At 46.9% G+C, this 25,397-nt stretch overlaps 1 protein-coding gene across 8 annotated transcripts in view; it reads right to left on the bottom strand.

The window, feature by feature from the left end:
• Positions 1-25,397, bottom strand: part of RHBDL3 (rhomboid like 3) — a gene marked incomplete at its 5' end in the record, with an annotated part of 71,576 nt that overhangs the window by 32,579 nt on the left and 13,600 nt on the right. For 3 of the 8 annotated variants that reach the window (XR_014684524.1, XM_084491912.1, XM_084491908.1), the window contains one exon: positions 9,536-9,619. The exons of 4 other annotated variants lie outside the window; for them this stretch is intronic. Coding sequence is in view for 3 of the 4 variants with exons in the window: in XM_084491912.1 (XP_084348038.1) it covers positions 9,536-9,619 (84 nt within the window). Of the gene's footprint in view, positions 1-9,535; positions 9,620-15,554; positions 15,922-25,397 lie in introns of those variants that run through there. One more of the 8 variants, XM_084491911.1, reaches the window with a different exon arrangement.

Consider the following 25,397-nt stretch of genomic DNA (forward strand, 5'->3'; position numbering starts at 1 on the left):
GATTTATGGAGTGAAAATCTCTTGAGAGAGAGATTCTTTTCTCAGTCCAGAAGCCTCTCACAACTTCCCCACCTACAATGCAGGAGCAATGGACCTGTGCCTGCGTGACCCAGCACAGTGAGTGCTGTGGAGTACTTACAGAGCACGACTGTAAGGTAAGACACCACCAAAGGGCAATTAGCAAGCCACAAGGCCTAGCAGCACAGGGAGAACATGAACATAACTGGTCTTCTGCCAAGGCTTCACATACAGAAACTAATCAGCCTTTCCAAAACCAAAGCCAATGACGGCTGGGTCAGGGACTCATCAGCTAGACCTCACTGAACTCCTGCCCTTGCCTCCTTGGCTCTGTAGAAGTTTAGATCCCAAATCAAGCCCCCATAGACATAAAACAGGCCAAGCAAAACCTGCGTTCAGAGATCCCAGGAAATTCTGACCCACAGTTTGCAGGGAAGTCTTTCATTCTCAGCCAGGTAGCCAAATCCATGTTTCTGCCTCCAAGCGCATTTTTAAATACACCTCTCTCCCCTCTCCTTCCTCCATCTGTGGGCTTCTTGCTGCAAGTCCTTCCTAAGACACTAAGAGAGCCAAGATGCACTCACAGGACCTGTTGAATCAGCTTTCAGTCTTCTGCTGATTCGATGACCCACCGCTCTGAGCAATCCCACTGCCGCTCTCCAGATCAGCCTCCTAGCAGAACGCTCGCAGGAATCAGCCTCCAGTCTCAGCTGGGAAATTACACAGTGTTCAAGCCACCCGGAACTAAATTATTCAAAATGTGCCACTGTGCTGGCTTTGAAGCCAAAGCCACACCCCAGAAAGAAGCCAGGGTAAATAGAAGCTCCATTATCAACAACACTGATGAGGAAGGAGATGCAGCACTGAAAGTGAGGGAGATAATTACATGATTAATGAGACAGCATGGATGGCAGGAGATGCCCTCCATTTTGCCACAAGGCTTAATGCAGAAAGACATGTTTATAGACTGAGCCTTCTCCACTACTGCTTCTTCCTCTTCTATTATTTATGTCAGTGCATTAGGACTAATGGAAGAAGCTGAGGCACTCTAGAATTATTATTATTATTATTTTTTAAGTGGAAACATGATTTTTAATTTTGTTCCAGCACTAGCCACATGGCACATTTTGCTGGATAGACATCCTCAGCTGCAGCAACAGGCCAGACAAGCAGGGCAGGTTATGGCCCAGTCTTGCAAGTCCTAAGTCTTAAATCACCAGCCCAGCTCTGGTGCTGACTCACTGGGCAACCTCAGGCCAAACCTGCATACAGCTGGGTCTCTTTGCGTGCTGGTCTCAGTCTGACATTCTGCTCACTGGAAAGGGGGCGGCAGGAGAAAAAGAGAGACCTTAACACTGGTAGGGATTTGTCCGTGTTACTAAAATACCAAGTAGCAGCAATGTATGAAAACTTGAGTGCACTGAAAGCCAGAACTGACTCTGCAACTTCCTGAACTTGTGCCACGTTTGAGATGGAAGCTCATCTTGTCCATGAAAACATCACTTAGTGACTGCCATGACCAAATCCAACCTAACAGTTAAAACGTTTTCTTAAATCCTTTCACCAAATCTTTTCAGATCTGCTTGTCAGCACTGGCCCAAACATTTTCATACGTGCAAATGCCTAATCTCTTCTCCCTTTTAAATTCCTCTAGCTTTTAGGGCTCAAATTCCAGCCTGATTAAAATAAAACCAACATTTCATTTGGTTGATGTAAAGTATTAAATATCAAAAGTTGAAAGCAGCAATACATGTAGTATCCTGACACTTGATATACTCATTTGTTACCACCACATAATTATTGTTTATGTCTTTCTAGCAGTGTTTTATTGGAGAATCTCAAAATCGTATATAAATATTTTTTAAATCTCACAGGACTTCTACTTTGTGACGGGACATAGTGGGAAACCCCCTCCATTTAGAGCTGAAATGCAATACATTCTGGGCAGGATGCTGCATTTATTTGGACTACATAGCTTAGCATAAGGCATAGCGTGCACAGTCAACCTCACAGTCTGGAGACAGGCAGGCTCCAATCACTGGTTCTACAAGGAAATTTAAGAAGAAAAAAAGGTATAATAGCTGTTCAGCTGGGGCTGTATTTCAGGCCAAGCTCTTGCAGTCAGATCCCTGCTTACTCCCAGGTTACCTAAACATACACAAGCATTTCTTTAAAATGCACTGCAATCAACAACGCCTCCTGTCACAGCAGAGTCCCCGCTGGTAGAGATGAGGCAGAGAAGTCTTCTCATTCCAACCAGGGTTTAGTCCAACATTAGCCTGAGAAGTGCACAAAATTCAGGAGTAGTTGCAGTGTTTCTGTTCCGTATCTGGGCAGAAGCCCAACAACTTATCTCTGCCATACAATGACAATGTACTTTCTGTCCCAGCAGTAACCCTCGAGAACGTTACACAGCAGTTGCTAAAGTTAGATAGTTTTGAATCAGCGGGTCTGGATAACTTGCATCCAGCAGGTTTAAAAAGACAGTAATGATACCGACTTTCTGCGAGGCTGGGAACACTGGAGGAACATCAGGATCTGCTATTTACCTTTCTTCCACCTTTGAATCAACAACGAAACCCTTCCAATCATGCTCTAAAACTGCTGTCCACGCACAGTGACAGACACCCCCACCACTCCCAAAACTGCAAGGCTGTGACAAGAATTTAATAGAATGAGCAGGTCTGTTGGCCTGAGAGCAACCCAGAGCAAACAAACAGATGACTGACATGCAGTAACGCGCAATTGAAGGAGGAACGGTCTCATACCAGTTAGAATGGCTACAGAAATTAGACTACATTGAACTGGTGTTACCTAGATGAGAACACAAGCTTGGTGCAAGGTCCCTGGTATAAACAATTTCTGCAAGGTATCTGACAGCACCAGACAACGCTGTGTTTGAGGACGGAACTGTGACAAATTCAGGCTGTCACACATTCAACATGCTAAAATCCGGCTATTTGATAGGTCTTAAAATAAAACTGGAGAGCTACCGTCACACGGAGATGCTGCTAATGGGGTCCCATGACAATTTGTTCTCATCCCAACAGAATTACCGTTAGTGACTTAGGAGAAATAATAAGACAACTCTGCATAATGCTCACAGATGAGTTAAAATAGCAAGTTACTAAGCATGAGCTGGGTCTTTTTGGTAAAGCTAGATGCTTGCAAACAATACATATTCCTGTAAAAACAAACAGAAAACCACATGGCCAGGAGCCAAGAATGCCAGCCAGCTTACAGCACAGGGAGTGCCATCTTCAGAAGCAGCCACTGGCAGGGGGAAAGCCTTGTCTGCTGTTACACTGAGTGCCCTCAAGGTAACACTGCCTTCAAAAAAAAAAAAAAAAAAAAAAAAAGGAATGTGACCTGTAGGCTTGTAAATGAGGTGACATTACCTCTGCATTTGGCACTGTGTCACTAGTACAGTCTGCCTGGCTCCACTGATAGGCTCAGTTCATAAGCTTATGAAAGGGAAGTTTAAGCAATGACTTGATCACTGTCCAAAAGAACCCACAAAGGGAACAGAAATTTGGCAGTAGAGGATTCCCCACTACGACAAAAGTATAATCATGTCTAGGGGCTAAACGTTGAAGCTGGACAGCATTAGAGTAAAAGGAGTTGGTTGTTTTTACCATTAACAGGTGAGATGGCTCACTAACTTCACCGGAATTTTTACCATTGAATTGCAAGCCTTCCTAGGAGATGAGGTGTAGCTGAGCTCTTCTGGCCTTCATTAGGAGAGACCAGACAATCCTAACAGTTCACTTCTGACCTGACTGCAAGACATTAACTAGGTTCAGAAAAACCTGAACCAAACAGATGGGTCTTAAGCCCCAACTAACAGCTGCTTTAACACTTAGAACATGAATGACCCAGCCACAGCAGAATTCAGAGCAAGCTTCTGGTTAGAATGATCACCACTGAGCAAGACTCCTACTGAACAGACTGGCAAGCACATGAAACTTATACGGATTTTACATCTGGTTTTGCTCAGTCACAGGGACTGGAAGCTACCAAAGACGCTCCTCTGCTTTCCAAGCTGAACTGGAGCGGATACAAGTGTTAGCCTTGTGAAGAGGAGATAGAGGTATTGCAGAATTCCCCACGATGCCTTGCATGTATCTGGTATGATTCTGCTGCAACACAGCACAAGTACACCAGACAGGCTGGTTCTAAATGGAGCTCAGAGCTGGAAGCATTCAATGGTACAGGTTAGACTAATATTTAACATTTGAGAGCAAGCAATCCTGGCTTACATCTTTCCAGGGTAATCACAAGGGTTACAACTGCAGTAAGAAACCAGGTTTCTGAAAACTTCAGTGGCTCACATTTTTTCTTAGGAGTTACATCCAAATAAGCCACGTACAGACTGGGCGATGAGACGCTGGAGAGCAGCCTAGAAGAGAGGGATCTGGGGGTCGTGGTAGACAGCAAGTTGAATATGAGCCAGCAATGTGCCCTGGCAGCCAGGAGGGCCAACCGTGTCCTGGGGTGCATCAAGCACGGCATCGCTAGTAGGTCAAGGGAGGTGATTGTCCCGCTCTACTCTGCGCTGGTGTGGCCTCACCTCGAATACTGTGTGCAGTTCTGGGCACCACAGTATAAAAAGGACATGAAACTGTTGGAAAGTGTCCAGAGGAGGGCTACGAAGATGGTGAAAGGCCTGGAGGGGAAGACGTACGAGGAACGGCTGAGGTCACTGGGCCTGTTCAGCCTGGAGAAGAGGAGGCTGAGGGGAGACCTCATCACAGTCTACAACTTCCTCGTAAGGGGGTGTCGAGAGGCAGGAGACCTTTTCTCCATTAACACTAGTGACAGGACCCGCGGGAACGGGGTTAAGCTGAGGCAGGGGAAATTTAGGCTGGACGTCAGGAGGGGGTTCTTCACAGAGAGGGTGGTTGCACACTGGAACAGGCTCCCCAGGGAAGTGGTCACTGCACCGAGCCTGTCTGAATTTAAGAAGAGATTGGACTGTGAACTTAGGCACATGGTCTGAACTTTTGGGTAGACCTGTGCGGTGTCAAGAGTTGGACTTGATGATCCTTAAGGGTCCCTTCCAACTCAGGATATTCTATGATTCTATGATTCTATGATAAGCCCTGGATGGCATCCAGGCTATATGTTCCTTGCATGGAGGGCTGTGAGGGACAGCCCTGCAGTGTCTGTACCTTTCCAGCACATATATATTTGCTATGTCAATATAATATTTGCTATGTCAAATATACTTTGGCTTAAGGGTAAGAGAAATCTGTCTGAGTGCCAAAGCTGCACAACCATTGATCAGAAAAATCAAGCTACATTTTTGGCCTCTTATATGCCCTTACAAAATGAGAGGGACAAACACAAGGCAAGGCAGAGCATTTCCAGAGTTCTCTGCCTCAGTTTGTCACGTAGACACACAACTTAGCAGAAGTTTTAAAACAAATCATGATATAGTAACGACTGTAGAACAAGGTTGTAACTAACTTCACAGAAAGAAGTGCAGTCTGTGCAGGTTCCTAGCCCCAGCCTCACAGCCTGAGCAGAGCATTTCTTCCTGCAGGCACCAAAACGCAGGGCTGGCCTGGGGTGAGCTGTGCCCTGCAGGTGTAACATCACTGCGGGGCCCAAACACGGTGAGCAGGGAATCCCTTTTACACAACTTGCCTGCCTGGCAATAAACTGTACCACAGCACGGCTTGAAATCCATCTTTTAAACAGTTTCCAGGGGGAAGGCTCCTTCCCACAGCACTCTCAAGTCCCCACAGAGCCTGGCCCTACCTGAGCTGTATCAGGAGCTTTTTATTGTCTGGGGAGATGATGGCAGATACTCCCTTCACAGCCTCCCAGACAACAAAGTGCTTGTCCTGTCAAACCCTCCCTCCTTCAGACAGCCACACTCTTTGCCTGCCTCCACCTCATTTCTGCCTCTGTTACTGAACTACACAGACTTTGCAGGTGTACAGGGCTCACAGCCACTTTGAAGAGCATTTGCTTCCTCTGACAAGCCTGTGCACTCTTCCCAAGCTCTCATACTCCCCTTTTCACTTGAACAGTCTGGCTCGAATGCCATTTAACCATTCAAAGCTTAAGTCCCCACGGGCATCCACTGGCGAGCAGACCTCCCACTTAGTTTTCCAGCCACATGGCAGCAGAGACGTGCTCCTCCAGCAGGCTCAGGTGAGAGCTGCACACTGCCAGCACCGGTGCAAGCTGTAGGGGACCAGGTGCACAGCAGGTTCAGGGATCTTTAGCAGAAGCCCATGATCTACATTTGTTGCGCCCGCATCAGCAGCACGGAGCTGTGGCTGCACTGAATCTTAGAAACAACAAGCCCTGCCCAGCGCAAGTCACAGGCTATTTCCTGGGCAACACTTCAGTCACACATTCAAGTGCAGAGATGGCTTTCCACAACTCATACGGTCCCAGTGTCAAACTGGGTGATATAAGTGATCAGAAATGCAGGTGATCAGAAGAAGGAAGCAGAGAAGGCACAGGCAACAGCCATAATTAGAGCGCTAGCATAATTAAGAGAACGGGAGTCACATTCCTCAGGAATAAGAAATTCAAAGCACACCCCCCCCCCATAGAATCACCTGAACTGAAACAACTGAAAACAAAGAGGAAAACAAGGCAGGAGGGAGAGACAGGAAGATCGGACTGAAAAGGAAGTCTAGGAAGTGGCAACACTTCTCTTAGTCACGCATCGTTCTTGTGTCTCTGGGAAGCGGGAAGAGAGTGGAGAAAAAAGTCTTCTCACCTGTGAGTGTAATTAGAGAGACAAATCCTCCTCAAACAATCCCACTGGCTTCACTGGGGATTAATTAGCCCACCAAGGGGGATCAACTTCTAGCAGAGCATCCTCACGGAGCATGCTGCAGACTGCTGCACATCGGACGGTCAGAGAAGGGAGTGCAAAGACACAAAAGGAGAACTGCAGAAGGGGCAGGAGGAGAGGGCAGCCCAGACTGGCTGAGAGGAAGCCCGGATGAATGGAGAAAGGCAAGCAGGGATGTGAATGAGCAAAAAGGTGATGAATGGTAGGGAGGGCATGGAAGTTTTACACAGGGCAGAGAGCAAAGACGCTCAAAGACACTGAATAGGGAAGAGTGAAAGATGCTGCTTGAATGGAAGGGGGAAGAGGGAGGAGAAATGAGGCAGAGAGAGAGCAGAGTGGCACACAGAGAAACAGTGCAAACAGAATAGCTTCCCACACAGGCTTGACAAGGCCTTAGAGAGAGAGACAAGTAACACAGCATGAACTTTAATCCAGGAACAGAAAAGCTGCCTGGAGCAGACAGTGTTACCATCATCGGTCCCCGTATAATCCCTACACCATCAGACACCTCCTTTGCTCCCAGCCAACGAATTCTCATGAACCCAGCCCAACTCAAACAGCAGCCACCAACAGCCAGACGGCCTCTATTAAAAAGGGTTGTAGCAAAACTGAGCCAGTGACATGGAAATAGCTGATGGGATAAAGCACAAAGACAATTACAAGCAGCAACCCAACAGATGCAAGTGTAACACTACCCTAAAGGTGGGACACTATGCAGTTTATACGTGTAACAGAAACACTGCTTATCACCAGTGTTATTTGCAGAACATTCCTCCCATTTCTAAAGCCAGGATAATTTTTCCAAAACAAAACTTTTCCAAGTAAAGCTTGGAGATTTCAGTATTGCCAGGACTTCCCTGTGAATTTGTCTTAGCTTTGAACGCTGACCATTTAGAAGAAATCTTCTCAAATTCAAGGCCAAAATACCGGGCAGCAGCGTTTGCAAAATGTTCCATTAGAAAATTGTCATTTATGTTTATGCGGAGAGTATCAACATAAACGGCTCAAGACAAACTAAGTATTTTGCTCAAAGGGAAACAAAAAGACTTTTCCCAATCTTTTAGGTAACTGCAGACAAAACTAAGTGTTATGATTCACCTACCTCCACCCTTTTCACAGCTGGGGAAACTGAGGCAGTTAGAAAAGACACAGTCTATTACTTGAAGCTCACGGGCAGAGCTGAAAACTGGATCCAATCCCATCCCTTTTGGGTGTGTAGGTTAAGATATACCAAGGTGTCACTAATCCTCCTAGGTCTGGCAGTCACCCTCTACACAATCCTATGCCAAATCTTGTTTTCCCAAATGCAAAATAAAAGATATGGTCAAGAACTCGGCGAGGGATAGCATAAGGCCTTAACTTATAGCCCTTTATTTCATGCTTAGAAAATCTTTCACATTTGTCAGGAGCGACCCTTTGAAAGCTAATTCAGTGTCTGGAGCTCACGTTTTGCTGCTCATAAATAGACTTCACTGTCACACAAGCTAAAATGAGAGGTCATAGAAACACAGCTGAAGGTAGGACACAACTCTCGAAAACAAACACAGTGGAAAGGAAAACAAATGTAAATCTAAGAGTTGACCCTATTCTGCCTTTTCAGCACATCATGGAAATCAAACATACAGATTGACTTTTAAAGTGTTATTAGAGGAATAATGAGGGGTCCATCTCTGCCTCAGTGAGACTTTGGGTTCTGCCTTTTGCCCCCCCCCCTTTTTTTTTAAAAAATGTTTCTCACACCAAACAGGCATAAGAATATCAATGCAGTTACTTTCAAGCAAAAAATGTGAACATCCTGGAGTCAGAGCACAAACAGCAACTCATCTGGGAAGAGACATGAAGCTATTTTTCTCTCCTAATAAAATAGGAAAGAAATTCCTGAGAAACCTCGGCTGGATCATCAATCCCTCTCAGAGAGGGACAAAAAAATGTCAGATAGAGAATTGGAAACTGGCTATTAACAGTAGGGTATCTAGCACATACTGTGTTTTGAAATGATAACCTGTGGTGCTACTGTCTGCTCAGCAGACAGAATTCAACTTTACATACTGGGAACCCAAGGCAGAGAGGCTTCATTCACCCAGGGAGCAGGAGACTTCCAAGACTACTGTAGCTGAGCTGAGATGGGCTGCCTGTGCTCCAGCCACCTCCATGAAGCACTCCTACGTTGCCACCTAATAACTGACTAGTAAAAATTTGGAAATTGCCAAATACAAAAGGGGATGGGGAGTTAAGGAAGGATTAATACAGAGTAAAGGTCAGAGTACCTCCAGCAAGTACACTAAGGTTGACGGTTCTCATTTGGACATCTCATCTTGTTTGTGAATGAGTCTGTCCTGGGAACAGCAAGGACATGGGACTGATGTGTTTGCACAGGCATACACAAACATGCGGCAGTGCCGAAGGGGCTGTAAGGATCTCCAGAAAGGCTGCTCTGCCAAAGCTGACAAGCTTGAGCATCGCAGCTTCACAGGCCAGTTGAGCCCATGGAGAACTGTAACTGCCAGTAGAAGAGCGTCTTAGTTTTCCATCTGCCAGCCTTGGTACTGGCAGATCACATTACATATGGCACTAGGGGGAAGGGTGAGAGAATATGAATAATTCTCAATTCAATGAGAGGAGCGTGAGCTGTGCAGCTGCTGCAGTTCAAGCAAGCCCTAACAGCACCAGCCATTGCTTTGGGTCAAGGGATCATACCATTTCAGCCTGCTTCCTGATTTGTGCTTCATCCCAGCTGCTCTCCTCTCCCTTTAGTGCCTGCCTGCAGGAACAGCTAGCTCTCTGGAAGAAATCCAAACACAAGGAGAAGAGGTTACGTGTGCCTGAGGGAAGTGACAGCACAAGGCAGTTCACTGCTTAGTCTAGAAGCATTCAAGCAGGGTCAACATCTAAAAATAAATACATAAATACATAGATAAACACTATTCAGCAGAAGGATTTCTTAGATGGGACAGCCAGGAGTTCAGGTATGCTTCAGTGTGCTTGTTTCCACATCTTTGGGAAACTGGCAGCTCTTACCACTGAATCAGACAGACTTGTGGTGCCAGCAGCTGACAAGTCAGCTGCTTCCAGGAAGGGCTGCAGCAGCATCCACACTGGAAGGGACCAACCTGTCACCCATCCCCATCCCACACCCAGCCTGGGAACTCTAGTTCTTTCCTGCTCCCCAAATCTAAGCGTCCCATATCAGGCAGCCAAGGCAAAGCCACTACCACAGGCTGGGCAATCTTCTTATGCAAATGAACTCAGGGTAACTGGGACAGTTGCAACGAGTCCCTGACAATGTTTGCCTTTGTGCAAGCCCCCGCCAAATACAGACTGAGATACTTCCTAAGGGTGGGGGCGAGAGGGGGCTGAGCTTGGGGACAGGGACGATAAGGACACAAGTCCTGCCTAACCCAGCGATGCTCTCAAAAGCATGGAGCTGACAGGTGAGGAAGGAGGCAGATGCTGCAAATAAAAGTCACTGACTGCAAGTCTCACAAATACTCAGGGAAACAGATGCTGTGGCAGATCCACAGAGCTGTCCCCCACATCACAGCCACGCCAGAGGAAATCCCCCAGCCTTCATCCAGCTAAGGACCTCAGTCCACAGGACTCAGGTATCCCAGGAGAGCTCCCACCAGAGCCAGGTCCGGATGTAACACAAACACACCATCCAGAGCAGGCACTGACAGTCCCGCACCGACTGCTCTGCCTCATGGTTCTCTCACTTCATGAATCTCATCCATGGGCTCTATTTTTATTGTAGCCCTCCAGGGCCCGTGCAGCAGCTGTGGAAGAAACCTCCATAAAAAGCCACCCCCCAAAATCCTGCCATGCAAACAAGCCTCTTCCCACCCAGCGCCACAAGGTCTGAACCCCCCCCCGCCCGCCCCTGCCTGGTGGTCTTTTTGTCTCGTGACCTTCCCCACACAAACACAACCCCACAACAATCGGGCAGGCAGCATAATGTGCCGGCGCCGGCTTTCCCAGCCCTTCAAGGCAAGCTGGGGAGGGAAGGGAGGGAGAGCTGAAAGGATTTGGGGATGAAGAACGGATGGGATGGGCAACGAAATAACAAGCAGTGTTGTAATTCCTACTTGCATGGTTCCATAAGCCAGAGAAAGAATGGTTTTAATGAAAGAAATGAAAGAATCTTTGTGCTATCTCAGAGCTTAAATTGACTGGGGAATCCCAGCTTCTGGGATTTTCATTTAAAAAAATAAAATCCAACAATGTTCCTAACCCCTGTGAATATCTTTTAACATTTCCTCCAAGAAGTCCTAAAAAAATTGAGCCCCTTGGTGCAAACTTTGCTGTTTTTACTTGGCTATCTTTGAGGTTCAGAGTCAGAGACAGGTCAGATACAAGATTCTCCTTTAAACTGATAACATTTTTATTTATTTATTTATTTTTGCAACAACTCTAGCTGTAGACAGCATCAACATACATGGAAACCTTCCCTGATATAACAGCTTGAAAGCACAGAAAACTTCTGCCAGTCTGTCCTAACTATGGGGAAAAAAAATCATCACTTGTACTACTTGCAGCAAGTAGCAAGCATGCCTCCAGACCACGCATTGTCCTTGCAAGGTAACAGATACCCTTTGGTTACTGCAGGACGTGCCACCTTTGGGAAAGAGCAACATAGGTCTCAGAGATCTTGTTAGAGGCAGATCAGGAGACTACCAAGGTCAGGGGAAACTCCTGCCTTTCAAAATGCCCAGGGATTCCCCCCAGCTCCTTGTGCATGTACAGGAAAAGACCAGACTCCACAAGAAACTGAACCAAAGCAAAAGCCAAATACAATCTCTCAGGGCCTAGTTAACCTCTCAGTGAGGTTAGCGGGACCCTTGGCTATGCTTCAGGGCACTGGAAACACAGACTTAATGCCTTTACAAGAGCAGGAGGCTGTGCTTTTGGAAATCCTGGCAGCCAAGATGGTAACAGAAAGCAAGCAAAGCTCCAGGAAGCACTTGCATGATTTACAGACAAGTTAGCCACCTGGGGAGCACATTACAGTAAGAAACGACCTCTCAGCTGCTGCCAGAGTGCCACACAAGGATGTTATTACCCACATCCTTGATCAAAGTGCTGCACAGTACAAAACCACCTGATGATCCAGGTATGGGAAACACTTTCACGGGATGGTGCAGACAACGCAAAGAGACTGGAAGTCTCACAGAAGGCCATACACAGCTGCTGCGTGCATGGGGCCACACCTGGGTAGCTGGCCCCAGCGAGGGGGGGCAGAGCTGTGACCGACTCTTGCCCATGCCCTGACATGAACTGGAGTAACTGGAAGAGCAGCAGCAATGAGCAGACACACAGCTGGCAAACTTCCAGCTGTGATAGGCAAGGATATTGCCTCCTGTCAATCCACTCCAGCCCTAATCCCCTGTGGAAACATCCCATCAGCACCACGCTCAGAGGCAATCTTTCAATCCAGATGCTAACAATTAACGATAGCGAAGACAAGGGAGGAACAGACAGAAAACAAATTCAACTGGGTGTTGCTCATCACACTAAGGATGTGAGGAGGACCTGGACAGGAGCCACATAAGCAAGACTTTTAGCCTTGCTGAGCCCTGCAGTAACTCTACATATGAGCATTCACGGGGCAGTGCACCCACAGTGTCAGCTGTAAACCAGTGACAGTGACAGTCAGTGTCACAACTCGTACTGATGAGAAAGAAAGGAGCTGTGACCCAGCTGCGAAAGCTGCTTTGGGATCTGCATTATTTCTGTCCCATGTAGGAGAGGCACAAACCTGCTGCTGGTTTGAGCATTTGCACCGTGCGTCTGGGTATTTCCCCCTCACAGAAGGGAAACTCTGCTTTTGACTCAGCTCATTTCACAAAGCAGCTGAGTTTTGCCTGCATACTTGTCTGATGCCCTTCAAGCAAACACAGCAGATTTTTACAAGGTAAAATACAGGCTAATACCAATGCGCAGCAGCCTGCAAAGCCCTGCCATCACAGCTAGCTGACTTAAGAGGCAGGACATCATCACCAAGCACCTCTACTTGCCTCTAGGGATTTTTCAAACACCATGGTATTGAAAAGAAGGGCCACAAAGGTTCCACCTGCACCCCAAGCCACCCGACACAGATCCTTCACCTTAGTTCTGTTCCTGCTGCCCCCACCCAGCAAATCGGGTTCCTTCACTGCCTTCCCAGAATCGTGCCAACCCACGGTCATTTCTTCACACTGCCAGATAGAAACACTGCTTGGTCTAACCCTGGCACACATCCTCGTGGATACGGTACTCACAGAGTCGTACATCAGTACAATAATGATAGACTTCCCACAGCCAAACTCCACTTGGTTGAAATCATTATCATTTAGAGAGGCTGTAACCAGAGAAGACACTTGCTAGCAAAGTATTTTTTCTGACAAGAAAGATGCTGGCTCTTAGCTAGGCTTGAAGCCTGGATTCCACCCTAGAAAAAATAAATAAATAAGTCATTGAAGCCTCAGGGAAAGAGATAATTTGAGCCTGGATATTCCTTTCTCCTTGGCACAATTTTACAGTGCGTAACACGACATTCTCTCTGTGTTATTTGCTGCTGTCCTTCCTCAGCCCAGGTTTGTAATAAATGATGAAGAGCTGAAGTATTTGTGTCCTAGTGCTCAAAGGAAAAGCGACAAGCAACAATGATTTCAGATTGCAGCCTCTTATCATCATCACAACCTCATGTGCTTGAAAAATTAGATTTATCACATAAACACTTTCTCAGGAAGGGTGCACGCTGCCTTGGGTTTGTTTTAATAAAATCCTCAGCAAAATAAGTCAAATATTCGAAGGTCTGCATGCCTGAAGAACCACTGTAAAATCCAAATCAGGAGAAGTCCTTACCCTTCTGAAATCAGTAATGAAATTAGCATGGGGCCCAAAGGAAGCAAAGGGGGCCCCTTCAGAGAGGCCAGGATTTCAGTGTTTAAAACCACACAGTGGCAGATCTGTACCTACTTTAAGGACCTACTGCATCCTTTTAGTCCTGTACATCCCTCCATAGAAGCATAATAATGAAAACGTATCCAAGAAAACTTGGCTTTTCCTGAAGAACAGTATCTGAACACATATTTCTGTGGACACAGTGAATTTGAACTGCAGTGCTTTGTTTTCAAGTATCATTGCGTTTCACATTTTCACAGCTTCTTTGGAATAATTTTTGTTACAAAAACAATGTAAGCAATACTCACAGACAAAAGAACAGCCACCCCTTTAAAACCATAGAGCCTCTCCATTTGTATTGTTTTTGTAACAAATGCAGCCTGAGCCACTGAATTCCAAGTAAAAGATCCTCAGGCAACTTAAAAATTCAAGCAAATCGCCATGCGACATTAAAAGCATTCATTTTTACGAGCATCAAATTCCACCTATCAAAGGATCAGTCATCCTCTGCAGCTACCGATTTACATATCCAGCCTGCAAGCTGCTGAGGGGCCACTGGACACGAAATTCATGAATACATTAAATCCAAAAAAGGAAAGTAATGTCCATCGTAATTCAACTTAATGATCACATTTTCTTTACAGAAGCAGCACAAAGTCCATGTCTGACAAACACATGCCCTATAAAGGTACCCAGATGCGATGAGACACTGAACCCCCTACTTAGAGACTGTAACTCTCTCCAGTTACATGCATGGCACCGTTCACACCTGAACCACATTCAAGCCCCATGCAAGGAGGGAACATCCTTTGAGTTACGTAGTCACCAAGTCACTGACACCCATGCTACTGCACATCAACTAAATTCAAAGGCCTGATCCTCACAATGGAAGACAGTTTATCTGGACATACACCACAACCCTAGACAAATTCTCAGCCCTTTTGCCAAACCAGGCAGTATTACCAGCCTTAATATAAGCGCTCCTTTGATCTTGTAACAGCTCGACTGGCAGTGGTACATCTATTATTCCTCATGGAACAGAGCTGTGATCTGATATCACACCTACATTTCACTCTGTGTACTGCTATCTAGAAACAGATGTAAGAGAAATCTTCTCAGCAGTGTGTACAACTCTGTCATCTCGGATAGGTGAATGACCCTTGCCGGTGCTCAACCCACAGCCAATTACAGCTATGGCAAGGAGAAAAGTTTCTATTTCAAGTCTGTTGAAGAGTTCACTGGGTGCTGCAGGCAGAAGGATGGACACAGGAGAAGGTGTCCTGTAAAAATGTTCTCCTTTCTCTTAACTGAGCACCATGCAGGTAGGCAGCACCTTGGGGAATGAGGGGCAATCCCAAGACCGAAGGGTTGCCTGCATCCCATGTCACAGCAATAAGCACCTGTTTAAGAAAAAAAAACAGCAACAGCGAAACCCCTGCAGATAATCCAGTTAAGACACAGGATAAAGTCACAGAGGTTAATCAGATCTGAGCCATTAGGTCTCTCTGCTGCTGCTTAGTGACACATCTGGTAAGCAACACCATGGAGATGAAGGCCAGTCAGAAACATCAATTTGATCTAACCAGCCCCAGAAAAGAGGTGTTGTTTCCCTGCTGCATAAGGCAGAAGAGGAGAGGAGCACATTGCAGGGCAGGTGGTCAGCTGGGCCCAGAGCTTGGCAGCCCCATTAAGCCTCATCAGGTGCAAGGATGCTGTGACTGATGGGCTACATTAAGTAAACCTTACAGCAAAAGCCAAGGCTGTGTGTGCAGGGTGCTGAAAAATTATTCAGCAAGGAAAAATTCTGCCCATAAAGCTGCAAGCAGGCTCTCCTTACCTTGTGTTTCATTAGCTGTAACTCTGCTAATGAAGGCCACAGCAGGGCAGGTAAGGACTTATGGGGCCACCAGCACAAAGACCACCCGGGCTGTCATACATGGCACCTTCAGAACTGGGAGCCAGAAGAGAGCTGGGCTGGGCTGGGCTTTGCACTGAATCAGCTCCTGCAGTGTCTGAGGGATGGGGACAGACACAGCAGGGTTCAGCACTGACCAGGGCACATTGTCCCTGACTAGGGATTTATGCCCACCAAATAAAAGGCATCCAGCCCATTGCCCAGCTTCAAGTCCTGATCTCAAGTTGCATTTCAAAACTGAGCATGCTGTTTGCCTGACTTAAACCTGCCTGTACCACTACATCTGCTCAGCCCCTCTTCCTCCCTTTAGGGCAAAAAGAAGCCGGTGTTCTTGGTCCTTATTGCTTAGACAAGTGTCTACACCTGACAGTGATGACTTGCTATTCCCTTCATCACACCTGTGGGTGCAGGACAGTCAGCACAGAAGGACAAACCAATTCTAGAAGGTGACCTCACCTTTGACCCATCATAGTGAGCTGAGGCACAGAACAGCAGGGAGAGGAAGAAATTTTTTCTATACCCATTTCTTCTGGACGGGGAGAACGTGTGGATCAGAAAATCGTCTTCTCTCCTGGGCGATACGTGCCAGCCTTTCAAGAGGACAGATGGAGCAATAACTCCAATACAATTACAGAACTGTGGTGAGAATGAGAGAAAGATGAAAGGTACACAAGTGCCATTCTACCAGTGATGCCGATCCTTCTTCGTTGCCAGAAATGTTTTAAGAAAACAATCCCTAACCAAGTGACTGTCATCTCCTGGAGGAGAACTGGGTCTCCAATACCACTCTACCTCACTGGGCTTTGTGAAGTGTCCTGCTACACTCCTCTGTTAAGTTCTTCCTCCTTCACAGTAAATTCTTCCCTCTTCTCCATAAATTCTTCAGTCCAAGGACAAAAATTGTCACTGTTTCTCAGTTCCCCAAAGGGACCATGATCAATACCGTCCAAAATCAGAACTTTTGCCCTTCCTATAGGAAACTTTATCCGTTCTTTAAAGGTATGGAGTTTTATAGCAATCAGCCGTGAAGCCTGTCAGGAGAAAACTACATTTAATACTCTGGACTGGAAACAGAACATTTCAGAGTAAAAATAGCTCCCTTTTTCGCTGTCTGCCAGATCTGGGAGGGAGGTGAAAATCTACAGGGACTTCATTTGATGTGTGAAAAAGCAGAATTCTGTAGCAGCGAGTATGCACACACTTATTTTAGGTCAAATAATAGCTCTGCAATAATACTTAGCTTGGAGGAGAAAACCAAAGCTTGGACTAGACCTACGGTATCTGGAACTGAGTGCCATTACAATCCAAGTGCATCCACCAGAAAAAGAGGGGAAAACTTTTAAATAAATACTTTAGAAGTCCCATCACATCGCAGTTCTTCTGTCTTTGAGTTCTTTTCTCTTTCAAATTCCAAGTATCATCTCCTCTATCAGCCACCATGATGTCTGTCTTACTAACATATGAGAAAAAGACACTGGTTGGCTGAGAGCTGGGCACAGACCGGGCCAGAACACAACCTTTCCCCCACAGCACATAGATCCAGTCAGGCTCCCTCATTCCACAGCCACGCAGTGGGGCAGCAGGCAGACCTGGTACAATATGCAGCCTTCCTCCCTCTCTTCTCCACCAGGGGAGGAGGACAGGCCACACATCATATCTAGCTTTCTGAGGAACCAGTGCTCAAGCCTGCCCATCTCAAATATAGCAAACAACTGCACAGTTTACTCCAAAGCACCTTATATTTTGAAAAAGGGCCAGCTCTGATCTCTGAGGTGAAGAGTTATTGATCAGAAGAGAATGGCAAAGCTGCATCAAGTGTACTGGTGAACAAAGGCTCTGCACAAAGCTCTGCTGCCAGCTAAACTGATAGACACTGGAAAGGAAAAAGAGGAATCAGCACACACAACTCTGATGCTAAAAATGCAGGCACGTAAATATCCGGTAACTAGGGGGTACTGAGTAACGCAGGAGTGGTGGGACAGGAGCAGGGCTACTTTAGCAATCTGAGTGGAAGCATGGCTAGCCATTCCCTCCCTCCCTACTGGTACGGGATAAGAGAAGCTGGATCAGCTATATAATGCTGATAGATGTCTCATCAATGAGAAGGAACAATACAGGAACATTCAAATATCCCTTCTCTGATGTAACCATCACAACTGGCACAAACACAGAATCCTTACCAGAGAAGGCAGGCCCTGATCAGGGCTGACTGCTTCCCTGCTAACATCAGAAAAACACCTCAGTGTCCCCACTGGGAGAGAGCTCATTCAGCTACAGCTTCGCTGGGAACAGCAAGCACAGCGACCTCAGAAAGCCTCCAGAACTCGCACTGCGGAAAGCATCCTTCCTTGAATGAACTGCTTTGGCTCAGGCTGCCTGTGTGTAATTCAGGTTGGTTTAGACTACAAGAAACCATCTAATGCAGCTTTGTGTCAAACCTCCACCCACACATCAACTACATAATTAATAAGGATGAAAGAGAACATTAGCCCAAGCTGGTATTCAGATCCTCAGCAGCGGCAGAGCCCGTCATATGCTGTTTGGCCTTAGAAGCCAGCAAAAGGAACGCATCGTACTACATGCTTGGTCATTAAATACAGGCTTATAAACCCATAAAGTCACTGTTGCTTGCAAGTGCAGAGTAATTTTTTTGCATGAAGTAGTTTGTTTTGTGGTAGCCCCAAAAGTTAATTAGTTTTCCTGGTTTTATTACTCCACATGGTCAAATAACAGCCTGGAGCTAACAGCCAGTTGGAGCTGTGCAAGGTCCAGAAAATTCTCACTGTGCTTTTCAGGACTGTTTGGTACAACCATAAATCAGCAGCTAGCAAATGACTTCCTGCTCCAGCTCTTCTTGGCCACCAGCACCAGTCCTAAACGATCCCATAAATCAATGCAGCAAGGGCAGCTCTCAGCTCTGAGGCCAGAGGGAATAAGGTGGAAAGATCTGTTTCAGACACACATGACAACTCTTTGAGAGACTTTCCAGCTATCACCACCCTGGGAGAAGTCACCCTGGGCACCTGTTTCACTGCAGATCCTGACTGCAGCATCTACACCGCCACCAGCTTCAGCTCCCACCTATACCCATGAAGGTGCTGCTGTCCCTGCCACAGAAGCTGTTTCCTATCTAGCCTGACAGGTAGATAAACTGGCCACAGCCCTCGTTCATAACCAGATGTGCCTTCAGCCTCTCCCAGGGCTATAGCAGACACTGAATGCAGACTGGAGGTTCCAAGAGGTGAAGAAGACACAAGGAAGCCAGCACAGTACAGTACAGCCTCTGGGATCCAGACTGACTGGACAGCAGTGCAATAGTCACCCTCCAGACAAAAACCAACTGTGGTAAGGATGCCCAGCACTGCAAAATCCTCTGGAGAAGCCAATGTACACGGTCATTTATAGAGTTTTAGAAGAGACAACACCAGGACATGCTGTAGTTATGCAAGCAACCCTACACACATACTCATAGACACTGAGACATCCCCAAATAGTTCCCGGGGGTCGCAAGTCAAAAGTGTGACGAAGCAAACACACAAGTCAATAAAGATTCCTCAGACACAGCACTGAGGCTGGAAGGAAGTTATCCCTCCAGCCATGGTCTCCAGGCACAGCTCACACAGCAGCAGCAGGAGCATCATCTCCCCAAGGGGACTGCCTAAACGCACCAATCAATGCAAACCAAGCATTTCTCAAAAAAATAAATACTGCTGTTACAGGACATGTGAAGGAAAAACATTTGTGCCTCCCTGCTAATGGGGAGGAGAACCCAGAGACATAACTCCAGTCCTAACAAGACTGTGTGCAAAAGCAGCTCCTCTGTTAGCAGCCAAGAGGGAGTAGCTGTGAGAAGAGGCAGCAGTTCAGAGGAAAGAACCACAACGAACACTTTCATTTTCCTCCCCTGTGCAAACAACAAAAAAGCAACATCATTCTGCAGAGGCCAAGATGCATAAGCCCACTTGCCATCATTTCTCAGCATGAGGGTTAAGTAAACCTGTGGCAGGGAAGCCAGTGGAGGGAAATGGGTGTTTGGCTCTGTTTCAGGGCCAGGAACAAAATCTAAAAAAAAGAACTTTGCTCTCCAAATGCCAAAGGAGGCACACCATTCTGCTGTCAGCCCCAGCAAACCATACAATTGATGTTAGGCATAGAATGGGCCTGGGACACCCATCACGATTGTTTTCAGGTGCTCTGCTAGGCAAAGTCAGAGCACACAGGATAAAGTCCTCCAGTTGTTTTTGTGAAACCTTCCATTTTCCACCTTATATTGAATATTGATTCTTTCTCTGTCAAGGAGTAAACGTGGAGGATTATGGCTCACTGCCAGTAGGCTGTCATCAGCAAGCAGTTCCACTACAATTACACATCACAAACGAGTATGCTACACAAAGCAAGATCTCCATCATCACTGGCACCTAATCACACAGGATTGCAGAGGCAGAAGTTGCATTTCCTTGGGGAACAGTGCCTTGAAGAAGCGCACGCGGCCAGAGGTTTGTTGGTAGCCACAAACAGCTTTGCCTCCAGCAGCCTCGCTTATTTTTTCCTTGTGCAACTACAGAAACTCCAGAGCACACACTGCTTACAGAGGATGTCGAGTATCAAAGAGCATGAAGAACAGTTCTTTGGGGGAAGATTGATCTTGCTTGTTTAACATCAGTTTCATACATCATTACTCTTCTCACCAGCAACACAGGGTCACTGCAGACAGCTGTTCCTAAGCAACAGGAATATACTAAGAATACACATATTCTCTGCATCTTGCTAGTGCTGGGAATTTCATTTTTAGAGCTGAAGGAACTCAAGGTCCAAGTGAGACTTCTGTGCATTCACGATTCCCTGGCGAAGGGAACAGCCCCATAATGAATCACTGCTAATTAAGGTCACTACCAAAGGATCTACATTTCTTTACTGGTTTGTGCTTTTCATACAAGAAAGAGAAGTTTCTATTGGGAAGTTCTGGGTTGGTTGCAGAACAGCTGAGAGAGCAACAGCAGCCCTTGTACAAGACAGCCCAAGGAAAAAAAAAAAAAAAAAAAAAGGTTTCTAGACAGTTCTACTCTAACAGAGCATCTGCTCAGAAATAAAACCAATCCCCCAAACACACACACACACACACACCAAAATAACAAAACCACTTCACAAACTTAGAATTACGAGGTAGCTGCTGGAGGGATGGGGTATGCAAGGCCCACTAACTCTCTGGGGGAAACAAGGCAGTTCAGAGGAGCTTCAGGGAGCTGGATGGTCAGATCTCATGGAGGCCACTGGAAAAACTTTGCCCCGTACAACTAATAACATAAAGCCAACTTTTCCACTTGAAATTACAACACTGTCAGGGAAGTACAATTAGCCAGGTGGAACCTGGCCAGGGCAGAGAAAATCACGACTGGTCTCAAAAAAAAACAACACATCAGGACAGGTGTGATCTCAAACATTCAGGACTTCACTACACATTCCAGCATGACGTTGTCTCTGGTGATAAAATAGCCCCAGCATCGCCATGAGAAGCTGAACTGGGGGTAAGCCACCACTCCGGAGATCAGGAGAGGAGAGGGATATAGCAGTGACTCTTCCAGGTGCAAGAGCTTGAACTACAATACTACAAGGTTTGAATCACACAAAATTCCAGAGGAATCAGAGCTCAGATTTCCTCAGCAGCGTAAGTACGATGCTGCAAGAAAACAGCCTGTTGTCTGCACCCCATCAACTTTGTCTCATGGTGTGTTGGTAGCAAGCTGGTTTCAGACCAACACATTGTACGATACCTAGTGAGGAGGCGGAGAGTGATCACAGCTTCTTTGGCTGCTGCCAAACTCAAACACGCCCACTACTGCATTTAATTTGCAAACGTGCCCCGGTACACTCGCGCTGAGTGCAAATACAGGAAAGCAGCAAGACCATCATACTTCCTACCACAGAGAAGAAACGCTTGCTTTCCAGGTCTGGTGGAGAGCAACTTTAAAAGCCTGTAAATGTTACAGGCATGAGTGATAATGGCTTGGAAAAGCACCTCCAACCTGTTTCAATTCTCTAAGCAGCTGGGTTTGTTCCTCTGGAGACAGGATGATCTCTTCCCCCTCTCCGTCTCCCATCATAACAGAGCGCACGCTACATAGACAATGCACCAGCTGATTTCCAGGATCAATCCAGTCTCTGTTTACAGCTTTTTTCCCCTCCTTTCTTTTTAAACGTGCAGGCTTAAATGTTCTTATTGCTTCAGTGATTTTCTATGTGCAAGACAGGATTTGAGAACAATGCATTAGCAAGGATCTCTGTGCCTAAAAACCAGCCCGCATATTCAGCTGCAATGGCAAAGTGTAGGCTACCAAAGCATCTCGCTGCAGCTGGGATCAGGTGGCAGCAGAGACAAGGGTCTGAATGCAGCTTGCTCGCGCTCTCGGACACTGAAGGTTTCCAGGCAGCTCGGCCATGGAAGGTACACAAATGTGTAATGAGTAGGAAGCCTCCTGAGGCTTTTACAAATCTAGAGACATCAAGCTGCCAGTAACTCACGGGCTGTGTAAGACTGACTCAGCTTCCATGTGCTTTTTCAGTGTGTTTGTTATGATTCCTTTAAACATTTCAGGAGAAGCCTCCTTCTACCAGCACAAGCTTAACAGCGTTGCATTCGTTACGCTGCTGCTGCTGTCTGGTTCCTGCTGACGGCTTCTACGCCCAGCTTCATGCTCAAGGCTATCAAGCAAGGCCGAATGTCTGCGTAAGGGCTGGTGGGGATGAGGAGTATTCTGGTAGCCAGGGAAAGGGGAGATGGCACGGCCGATCCCAACCCATTCGTGCTGCAGGGAAGGTATAAATACAATCTCAGAGACTCGTACACAGCTTGGGGGCTGGCTGCTGCTCAGTGTGCTGGAATATTAAGGAGGAACTTGGGGAATGTTTGCTGTTCACCCTGCAAGAAGTGGGAAGATTAATGACCTGCAGGTAGCTTTCTCGTGCTGGGTTATCACTCCAGGGTATCGTGGCTAACAGCCAAATGTGGCTATAAGCCTTAAAGTGCTAGGAGATTGCTGTCTACCATAACAGCACTGGGGACAGAATCAGGCTAACCCTGGCAGGGTGGAAGACCAGGCAGTACCCTGCAGAGGGAAGTCTCTCAGACATTAGCTGCTCAGCGCCTCAGTTTCCCTCCTTGACTGAAGGAAGGAAAAATTCCTTTCCCCCTTTTCCTGGGGGCTCATGCATTCAAAAAGGCCCCTGGCAGAAGGCAGCAAGGGGCTGATAATCCAGACAGCATCATCAAACCAACCTCCCTCGGCAAGAACAGATTCTCTCGCCAGCCCATTCTTCCCTTCAAGTCTGTCTACAGGGCAATGAATTTGAAGGGACTCTTTTCTTCCCAACCCCACAACCCAAAGTGAAGGAGTCAAAGGGTTAATGCTGCATGACAAAGGTCAGCGCAGTTTGGGGAGGGAGGAGAAAGGCGAGCATTGTGGTCACAGACAGCAGCTCCCTGCTCCCAAAACGCCACTTGAGAAATGTAAAGTGATAGCGTTGCTCGGAAAAAAAGGCCTGAGAGCCTCGCCTAAATCCCAGGGCTTTATCGCTCACAAAAGCCCATCCCCTTGAGTCATTAATCGTGTGCTCCATGGCTGGGCGCCTCAAAGAGCAGCAGATGACACATGCCCAGCTGCCACTGACGCCCCTCCTCAAGGTAGCGGGGCAGAGGCAGGTGCACTCCCAGTGCCCTCTGCTCAAGGCTAATCTATTCTCCCTCCTTGTCCTCTGCCTTTCATCTCCTCCAGCAGCCCACGCTGACAACTGTAAATGAGATTAGACTTCAAGGCGTGGGGCAGATGCAGAACCCCCTCTGTGCATTGCCAAGAGACCCTTGTAGCTTTTAGAGTGTCTTTCCCCTATACAAGGCACAGCTTGGTGGAGGGGAAGGTAAAAGGAAGCAAGTTTCTTGCCACATTCACAGCAATGTCTAATAAAACAGACCAGGCAGACCCTGGCTTTAGCGCCTGGATGCTAATCTTTTACCGCCACGGACAGTCTGGCCACCAGCACCTCTGATTCTCCAGTCCTTGTTAGGAGATACAGTAACAGGTTACGGCTATTTCCTATCTGCAGTTTCTCTAACCTCCTCTTTGCAGCGACATGCTGCTCCGGTGTGGACACAATGTCCCGATGAGCCCTAACCTAAAGAGACAGCAACAGCCCAAAATCCAGGTAAGGGCACGAAAGCAGCATACGACCCTGTGATCAAACCTCCTGCCCATGCTGCTGCTCCCACAGATATTGTTTCCTACTCTTCATCTCAGTTTCTCCTTCTCCCACTCCCAGGGTCCCACACAAACCAGCGGGAAGACACAAGCGATTTGTCAGAAAAAAACAGTAAAGTCTCCAGACACAAACCACTGCCTGGAGCTCAGAGACCTGCCTGTCGAGGTCTTCCAGCCGCAGCCAGCAGGGGTTAGCCAGTAACAATAGGCAGGGAACTTTTCAAAGGGGTGTGTGATGTTTAGCTCAACAGTGCCCCAGTAAACAAACTGGAATTTCTTTTATAGCGTGAGAAACAGCTCGTCCTGCCTGTGTTAAAGGCTATCCTGAGAAAAGGGACATGGTTAACATAAAAGATCGTTGAGTACAAAATTATTCCCTTTCTCAGTTACCACCAACCATGATCATAGCTGGCCTGATTTTATGGATTGCTTTGCAATTTCAGTAGTGCAGGAAACAGCCCTGGATTTAAGACGCCTGCAAGGTCGGCGTATTTTCATGCTTTAGAGACTGTGGCAGAGCAGGTTCAGCTGCACCCACTGCTGGTAGTGTCAGCAACTGAACTCTTCCTGACAAGTGCACGTCTGGTCCAGAGTAGCTCTACAGCCTCATTTCTGAGCTCAAGCTTTCCATTAGCTGCCTACACAGAGCGGGTAACTTGGCACCTCTCTCTATTCCCCATAAACTCTGTTCATCTGTTGCCATCACACCCACGTACAAGTCTCAGGAAGGAATCCAGGATTCCTAAAGCAGCTGCAACAAAAACACAGCCTGGATTGATAAGCAATAGAATCGAGGTGCTGAGCCGGTGAGGAGGGTCTTTTGGGAGAGTTTTGTGTGTGGCTATTTAAAACCAGTTTGTTGTCATGACTACAAACCAGGGTATGGGTGAGAAGAAGCGAGCTCTCCAAGATGAGGGCTGATAATGTTAATTCGCCCTCAAAATATCAGCAGCCGTGGGGATGGGACAGACAGAGCTTGTGTCATCTCTTGGCATCTAACAAAGCTAAAAGCCACCTTCAGAAGGCAGGTCTGTCCTAATAACCAACACCATCCTCTTAGATAGTCCCTTTCACCCAGCACGGCCGAGGGCTGGATAATACCGATTAGTTGCAGTCATCTCTAAAGCAGGGACGTTGGGGACATGGAGGCAAAGAAGGGCACCCAAGGCCTTATAAAGGACGCAGCAAGCAGGAACTGTCAGTCCCACAGAAGACCTGCCTGCAGTCTCACTGTCTAGCCATCATATGACTTGGCTTCAGTGAGGACAGTGAGATGTTCTCATGTCTGCATGCAAGGGAATTAACTAGAGAGCTTAACAGCACAGAGAAGGGTGAAATTGCCAGGATGTGCTACTGGAATTGTCTTGCTTCTAAGTTAACCTGAAGATTAACAACAACAACAAAATTGTTTGGCCAGTGAAGAACAAATAAAATAAACCCCCAAGTGACTGTGTAGGAATGGAGAGAGGCAATGTCATGCTCTGCTTGGAGCTTGGATTCCACACAGAGACAGCGT

This window comes from Aythya ferina (genome assembly GCF_964211825.1).
Source record: "Aythya ferina genome assembly, chromosome: 18".
In the NCBI taxonomy this organism is placed as follows: domain Eukaryota; kingdom Metazoa; phylum Chordata; class Aves; order Anseriformes; family Anatidae; genus Aythya; species Aythya ferina.